The 7,419-nt window shown below is 66.9% G+C and overlaps 4 protein-coding genes across 4 annotated transcripts in view; 2 read left to right on the forward strand and 2 right to left on the reverse strand.

The window, feature by feature from the left end:
- Nucleotides 1–3,189, reverse strand: part of EMIHUDRAFT_452114 (hypothetical protein) — a gene marked incomplete at its 5' end in the record, with an annotated part of 3,768 nt that extends 579 nt beyond the window's left edge. Inside the window, 5 exons of the mRNA XM_005765300.1 lie at nt 571–960; nt 1,267–1,343; nt 1,599–1,649; nt 2,109–2,198; nt 2,356–3,189. Of these exons, the coding sequence (XP_005765357.1) occupies nt 571–960; nt 1,267–1,343; nt 1,599–1,649; nt 2,109–2,198; nt 2,356–3,186 (1,439 nt within the window). The remainder of the gene's footprint in view (nt 1–570; nt 961–1,266; nt 1,344–1,598; nt 1,650–2,108; nt 2,199–2,355) is intronic.
- Nucleotides 3,190–3,594: 405 nt separating this feature from the next.
- On the forward strand, nt 3,595–4,638 carry EMIHUDRAFT_357191 (hypothetical protein). Its single transcript, XM_005765301.1, has one exon. The coding sequence runs from the start codon at nt 3,703–3,705 to the stop codon at nt 4,294–4,296; it is 594 nt and encodes a 197-aa protein (XP_005765358.1). The 5' UTR covers nt 3,595–3,702; the 3' UTR covers nt 4,297–4,638.
- A 7-nt stretch (nt 4,639–4,645) lies between these two features.
- On the reverse strand, nt 4,646–5,641 carry EMIHUDRAFT_437255 (hypothetical protein). Its single transcript, XM_005765302.1, has 2 exons — nt 5,272–5,641; nt 4,646–5,201 (listed from the first exon to the last, which is right to left on the reverse strand). The coding sequence occupies exon 2, from the start codon at nt 5,153–5,155 to the stop codon at nt 4,862–4,864; it is 294 nt and encodes a 97-aa protein (XP_005765359.1). The 5' UTR covers nt 5,156–5,201; nt 5,272–5,641; the 3' UTR covers nt 4,646–4,861.
- Nucleotides 5,642–6,254: 613 nt separating this feature from the next.
- Nucleotides 6,255–7,419, forward strand: part of EMIHUDRAFT_213184 (hypothetical protein) — a gene marked incomplete at both ends in the record, with an annotated part of 3,878 nt that continues 2,713 nt past the window's right edge. The window contains 4 exons of the mRNA XM_005765303.1: nt 6,255–6,417; nt 6,486–6,540; nt 6,627–6,810; nt 7,046–7,225. Of these exons, the coding sequence (XP_005765360.1) occupies nt 6,255–6,417; nt 6,486–6,540; nt 6,627–6,810; nt 7,046–7,225 (582 nt within the window). The remainder of the gene's footprint in view (nt 6,418–6,485; nt 6,541–6,626; nt 6,811–7,045; nt 7,226–7,419) is intronic.

Raw genomic sequence — 7,419 nt, forward strand, 5'->3', positions numbered from 1 at the left:
GGGATGAGGAGCGAGGTATTTTGCGATGAATGAGCGACTCACAAGGGTTTTCGGTTTCTAAGTAAGTCGGGCTCGTACTAGCAAGCAAGCACCGCACCTCGTGGTATACCTCGACATTTCCAGTGTATATGGTTCTCACGAACATACCCGAGAGAGAGAGAGAGAGAACACAGCCTCCCTCTGCCTTTTCTCCCAGTAAGCTAAAAGCGCGTACCCGAGGGTGTTTTATGAAATCCGGTGTACCTGTGTTAGTTCCAGTACGCGCCAGAGTGAAATTCTGAAAAACGTGCAGCACTTCTAGCCGACATCGACAAAAGTCACTCTCTAGCCTCGCGGCGAGCGACCCTGCCGGAGGCGAAGAAAATTTTGCCATATAGCGCTCTCTAACACACAGTGTTGCACACAAATCGACGCTCCTCCAAACAAGCTCAATAAGACTGGTCTTCACTGCAGCACGCCTCTAGCGAGTAATGCGTCTGTAGGCCAATATAATAGAGCTTCTCGCGCGCACTCTTCAGCTGGCGGTCCGCAGGGCCGCCCGGGTCGGGCGATCAGATTAATTATCGCCGAGGCAGCGCGGCGGAGAGCGCCTCGGCGACCGCAAAGCCGATCCCCCCAATGCCGCCCGTCACCAGGACGTACTCAGTCAGACCATCGACCGGCGGCGGCGGCGGCGCGAGCGGCTCGAGGCCGGCGCCCCTCCCAAAGAGCTCCGCGGCGCCGTCGATGCCCGCCTGCAGCCGCCGCAGCGTGGCGACGCCCGCGGCGCCGTACAGCTCCTCGGGCTTGTCGTGCGGCGAAGCGTAGCCTTGGTAGGCGCCGGCGCGGTGCTGGCCGAGGCTGCGCGTGCCGTCCTCGCTCCAGCCGTCGACAGTAGCGCTCACACCAGGTAGCAGCGGCAACGTGCCCGGCCGCCGCTCGCCATTGCGCTGGTCGGCGTCCGTCAAGAGGCAGATCCACCTGCACGGAGAAGGAGCCAACCTCGGGGGCGCGGAGACGGCTGCAAGCGGCTGCATACGGCTGCAAGCTGCTGCATACGGCTGCACACTGTTGCATACTGCTGCACCCTGTTGCACACTGTTGCATACTGCATCCGGCTGCATCCGGCTGCATGTGCAGCGGAATGCCTCTCTCCTCGAGCGCTAGTTGGGACACGCAAGAACACGTCTTCCGCTTCTAGGCAGATCCACGAGAGGAGCAGCCGCGCCTGATGTGGGGAGACATGGGGAGGGATGGGGAGGGATGGGGAGGTATGGGCGGATCCACGAGAGGAGCAGCCGCGCCTGAGAGTGAGCCCACGTCGACGCCTCTGTCCGCCGCATCGCGCCCCCCAGCTGCTCGACCTGCACGAAGCACTCCGCGCGCGGAGCGAGCCGGCGCAAGGCTCGTTGCGGCGACGAGGCGACCGACCGCTCGAGAGTCGCGGCCAGCTGAGAGAGAGAGAGGGAGAGAGAGGTCAGCCCGTGTGGGGAGATTGCATCTCGGAGTGCGAGATGTGGGGAGATGTGGGGAGATGTGGGGAGATGTGGGGAGGTGTGGGGAGGGAGCACCTCGGCTCGGCGGAGGGTGTGGCTTGCCATCGCGGACCGCCACCACACCGTGCGCTGCGTCACGTTCGACTGCGCCGCGATGGCGCCAAACTCGCACCCCTGCATGAAGTCGCCGGACGACACGCGCGCGGTGGCCCGCTCTCCCCCAGCAGCACGCGCACTGCGCGGCTCCGGCACCTACGTGAGACACCGAGGTCGGGGCGGGAGGACGGCCTTGTACGCTCGACTCTTCAGAGCACCGCGTGAAGACGCGGGGCACAAAATCACAAGGACGCCGGCGGATCACGGCCGCATGTACAGCGGGAGGCGTGTCCTCTCGAGCGCTGGCCCCCCGCTGGAAGGCATGACTACGGTGTCAGCGTCTCGGCGCCGGCGCACCTCGAGCAGCCGCCGCCACCCCGCCGCCAAGTGCCGCCCCCTCGCTCCGCCCCCGAAGGCCCGGCCGCCGCTCCCGCGGCCTCCGCTGCGCCCGCCGCCGCCGTCAACTGCCGCCGTGTCGCGTCGGCGCAGCCCCTGTCGTGCACGGCTGGCGCCGCCGCCGCACCAGCTGCGAGGCACCGCGAGCGAAGCTCCCGTGGCGAGCGCGGCGCGCGTGAAGTTTGCGAGCCGGCCGAAGACGCCTCGCCGGCTGCCAGAGGCGCGGCTCTCCTAAGGGTGAGGCAAGGGAAGGTACGCCTCTCCACTCACACAACGTGGTGGGGCAAGGGCCGGGGCAACCCTCGCATCTCCACGCCCAGACACGGGCAGGAGCTGGCCCGGCACACTCAACGCGCAAGGCCAGTGCACGTGACGTGGGTGAGCGGACCTCGGCAGACCCCTCGTGAAAGTGGTGCCAGACAACGTACTCGCGCCCGACGACAAGGTTCAGCGACCAGCCCTCGTCGTCATCGGTCGCCGCCACGTTCGCGTCCATGGCCGCGGCGGCGAGAGGCAGCATCGACATCGGCACTCTCCCCTTCCATCCCAGCCGCACCACTCCTACGCCGTGGCCGCCTTCAGGAGCGGGCCAGAGCCGCAGCCGCAGCGCCCAGACAACCCCGAGCGTCGATCCTCCTCCGGCGGACAGGGCGGAGCGCAGGGCGCTCCGCCCGCCCTCCGTCTCCGCGACGGTCCCGTTGGGAAACACCAGCGTGAAGCTCAGCACTGAGTCGCCGACCAGGCCTCGCTTGCGAGACGTGAAGGCGATGCCGCCGTTCATCACGAGGCCCGCCACGCCGACCATCGGACAGCCTCCGCCGACCGCGTAGAGGCCGCTCCCCCCGAGCGCCTCGTACACGTCTCCCCACACCGCGCCGGCGCCCACCTCGGCTACCGGCCCGGACGCATCGTTCCTCACGATGCGGATGGCGCGGTGCCGGCCGAGGTCGATTGTCACTCCGCCCTTTGACAGCGCGCGACCGGATGGGTTGTGGCCGCCGTTCCGCACCGACACGCGAAGCTTAGACGCACGCGCCGTCTCCAGAACCGCCTGCAGCTGGCTGAGCGACGATGGCTTGACGATGGCGAGCGGAGCCCGCTCGTCCTGGAGGTTGCGGTTGAAAAGCGTCGCCTCGCTGGCAAAACCGGGCTCGCCTATGCAGGTCACGACACCCGGAGGCGGCACGGCAGAGCGGAGGGTTCGGCAAGAGTGGTGCATAAGCCGCAGTGGGTAGCGCGACCCGACCGTTGTAAAATTCTTTTTTGCACTCTCTCGAGGTTCTCGAGGTGGATATCCTTTGGCCGCGTTGGGTAGCGAGGATTGGTGTGACGCGATCCACGCAGGCGTGTTTTCTGGCGGCCTTTTTGCACTCACTGGGTATCATCATCACATAGCGGACGGCGCCTCAGTCAACGGTATGGCGGGTGGAGTGCTCTCTACTGCCGCGGCGCCCCTGTCGGTTCGGAGGCGCCCGGCGGCCGCGCGCTTGGTGCCGACGTCGACCGGCTGCTCTCGCGGCGACGAGGCGTGCCGCTTCGGTCACGTCACGCGCGCTGCGAGGTGTCTTTTGGCATGTCAGCGCTACGCATAAACGCCAGGAAGCTCGCCTTCCTTGCCTGCGGCCGCGGGCGTGCGGGCGGGCACGCCAGGCTCGGCGACGCTCCGCGCGGGTCTTCGAGCTCGCGACCCGCGACGAGCCAGCATGGCTCGTCGCTCGACGGGAGCCTGCCCAGCATGCTCTCGGCACTCTGTACAGCCTTGTCGCCCGACGGCGAGACGCTCTACGTGGCGGATAACTACAACCACCGCATCCGCAAGATCGACACCTCCAACGGCCTCACCACCACGCTCGCCGGCTCGGGGACGGGCACCTTCGCCGACGGCACGGGCACCGCCGCGCGCTTCGATAGCCCGCGCGGCGTGGCGGTGTCGGGCGGGACGCTCTACGTGGCGGATACCTCCAACAAACGCATCCGCAAGATCGACACCTCCGGCGGCGACACCACCACGCTCGCCGGCTCTGACACGTACGGCTTCGCCGACGGCACGGGCACCGCCGCGAGCTTCAAGAACCCGCGCGGCGTGGCGGTGTCGCCCGACGGCGGGAGGGTCTACGTGGCGGATAATAACAACCACCGCATCCGCACGATCGACACCTCCGACGGCGTCACCACCACGCTCGCAGGCTCTGCGACGAGCGGCTTCGCCGACGGCACGGGCGCCGCCGCGAGCTTCAACTACCCGTACGGCGTGGCGGTGTCGCCCAACGGCATGACCGTCTACGTGGCGGATCGGACTAACAGACGCATTCGTCAGGTGACAGCATGATTGCCACCCACGCTTTCATTCGCTCCTAGTGGAGCGAGGATGCGCAGATCGACAGCCTCTCCACTTGAGGTGCCTTGAACACACGCTCCGCTGCCGTCGCCCCTCTTGTGTCGCCCCTCCCGTGTTGCGTTGCGGCCTGGCCCGTGCCCGCCGCCACCGTGTCCCGCTTCTTAGCGCGGAGGTTTCGAGACGCTCGCGTCAGGGTGAGACGCGACAGAGCCGAAGACCAACGTGTGAAAAGTGTCGTGATTGCTGCGCGGGTCCAGGGGGGATATATGGTTACGTCAGTAGGGGTCGGGAGGGGAGATTTGGGGTCGGCCAGAATAGCCCGTGTGCACGCTTTTTTGCTCACCACGCATCCTCTTACTTACATTCGAACACATACGGGCAGCGCCACGACTCTCACTAGGGGGGGGGGATATGGTGATTTTCAGAAAGTCGCCTCGGGCACAAAAACGAACACTGGCGCTGGGAGTACAGGTGCTGGGGATCACAATGGTATATCACTAAGAGTCTAACATGGTCTAGTACTGACACAGCGTCCCGACAAACACACTCAAAATTCTCACTGCTCCGTGTCCCGGCGGCACTGGCGGCGCCGAGGGTCGGCCGTGGGCGCCTCCACGGCGCCGAGCTCGCGAGGGTCATACCGCCAGCTGTACACCTGCTTGTGCGTCTTCGGGTTCCACTTCTTTGGCAGCAGGAACAGCCATTGCTCGCCCGCTGCCTCGTCGAACTCCGGGTCCGCGTCCCAAGCCCAGAGCACAGCGCCGGCCGGCAAGACCGACCTCGCACGCTTCGACCTCTTGTCAGAGAGCCCGTCAGCGACCCGGACGACGCGCCCCGTCGACCAGATCATGTGCGGCTGGTTCGTGTCCTTGTCGGTGTGCTTCCAGAGTACCTACCTGAGGGCGCGGCGGCACAGTGTGAGCGTGTGTCCCGACCGGACTACTCTACACGACTACGACGGCACACCTCGAGCCGCTTGCCGACAAGCGCCGAGTCGAAGGCGGGAGCCTTCTCCGGCTGCCTCCACTCCGTATCTGGAATCCCGACTAGACGGCGGGAGGGCGAGGCGAGGGTGGCTGCGGTGGATCATGAGGAAGTAGGAGGTCGAGCGCGAGCGAGCGAGCGAACGGCGAGATGGATCACGAGGAAGTAGAAAGTCGGGAGCGGGCGAGCGAACGGCGAGCGAGAGCGGCGAGGCGGCGGGAGGGTGAGGCGAGGGTGGTGGCGGTTCGGATCACGAGGAAGTAGAAACGGGCGGGCGAGCAAGCGGCGAGCGAGCAGCGAGGCGGCGGGAGGGTGAGGCGAGGGTGGTGGCGGGAGGAGGCTGGAGGGGGCGAGGGCGAGGGCGGGCGGGCGATAGGCGAGACGACAGGGCGAGCTGGCGTGGCGGTCGGCGGGAGGCGGCGGGAGGTGGGAGGCGAGGGCGATGGCGGGCGGGCGAGAGGCGACGGCGACGAGAAGTTGTAAAATCTTCTCGGCTTTGGGGAGGGTCCGGCGGGGAGGGCGGGGTGGGTCGGGACGGGGTGGGGCTTTGGGGAGGGGTCCGGGGTGGGGTGGGGTGGGGCGGGTGTCGGAGGAGGGGATTTCGGACGCCGGCTCTTGTGGCGAGGACGATGGCTTCTAAGGAAGCCGTCGTCTGCGCCTTGTCTGTCGTGTGAATCGTGCGTGTGCGAGGAGGGTGGTGAAATTCTTCTCGTGGTGTACCTGTGTTAGTGCCAGTGCGCGCCAGTCCCGTGCACACACACACACACACTCACTCCCGTGCCCAATGTTGTCCGAGGGAGTTTTGTTGTAAGATTCTTCTCGTGGAGCGCGCTCTCTTTGACTTGCACTTCTCGCTGAGCTTTCGCTTCTCGCAGGTTCGTCGGCGTCACACACCCGACTGACTTACCCAAAGCTGTCATCTCACCCACCACTGCCGCCACCGCTCAGGGTCGTCGGGATTCCAGATGGGCCGCCACCGCTCGACGCTCCGCGACCTCGGCTGGTCCGCTGGCAACTCGCCAAACCCGTGGAAGCATGGGAGCGCAAAACGTGTCGTGCGCGCGCTCGACTACGGCAGCATCGAGGTGGATGCGTATGCTCACTCGGCTCCCGACGACGCGCGGGGAGGTAAGCACGACGCACGCCTCGCAGCCTGCGACAGCGAAAAGCGCACGCCGCCTCGCCTCCTCTCTTAGGCCGCCTGCTCGACCGGATCTTCGAGCAGGAGTCGGACGGCGCAGGGCGCCAGCCGTTCCAGCGCGGGCGTGTCGCCCGTGCAGCATGCCGCACCCGTCCCGCAGCCCGCCACCTCACGACCCTCCGGGCGCTGCGCTCAGGCCGCCGCTTGAACGTGAGGGCCAGCGCGGCTCGGTGTCACAGCAGCAGCTGCTCGACTCGCAGCTGCGTGACGGGATGCGAGGAGAGCAAGGCCACCTGCGGCTCCAAGCCGCGGTGCAGCGCACCAAGCTCGCGGACCCAGCCACGCGGCCCGCGGCAGCCGAGGCGAGGCTCGGTGCGGCGGTACACGAGCCTAGAAGCGGAATCTCTCCCCATATCTCCCCATATCTCGGGCCCTAGAAGCGGAGTACGTGTTCATGTACCCCAACCAACACTCGAGAGGACTCGCATTCAACTGTATTCGGCCGTGTTCCGCTGTATTCCCTGCACTCGCACCCCCTCGTACTCACGCGGAGCTCTGAAGACGCCGCACACAACACCGCCTTCCCGCCCTGAGGTTGGCGTGTTAAGCGCGCAGGCGCCCGCGGCGCTGCAGCCGCGCCTAGAGCAGCGCTGTCCCGACGGCGCTGCGCCGCTCGGGGAGCGAGAGCGAGCGCTCGTGCAGGCGCAGGAGCGGGTCGCCGCGAGGGAGACGGCGGCGGCGCAGCTGCTCGCCAACGCCGCGCGCGAGCGGGCTGACCTCCGGGCCGCCAGGGAGGTGAGATATGGGGAGATATGGGGAGATATGAGCTGGCTGACCTCCGGGTCGCAAGGGAGGCATGCCCGCCTCCCCTACCCCCATAGCACCCGAACCCACCCCTCCCCCACGGTACTCTGCCCTGGCCGACCTCCGGGGCCGCCACGGAGGCGTTCACACACTCCCCCCCCCCCCCCGTCACCACCACCACCACA

The sequence above is a fragment of the Emiliania huxleyi genome, assembly GCF_000372725.1.
Source record: "Emiliania huxleyi CCMP1516 unplaced genomic scaffold EMIHUscaffold_56, whole genome shotgun sequence".
Lineage (NCBI taxonomy): Eukaryota > Haptophyta > Isochrysidales > Noelaerhabdaceae > Emiliania > Emiliania huxleyi.

What these genes read in the sequence shown, in the direction of transcription:
- EMIHUDRAFT_357191 (XM_005765301.1), top strand. Translation starts at nt 3,703, where the DNA reads ATGCTCTCGGCACTCTGTACAGCCTTGTCGCCCGACGGCGAGACGCTC.
- EMIHUDRAFT_437255 (XM_005765302.1), bottom strand. Translation starts at nt 5,155, where the DNA reads ATGATCTGGTCGACGGGGCGCGTCGTCCGGGTCGCTGACGGGCTCTCT.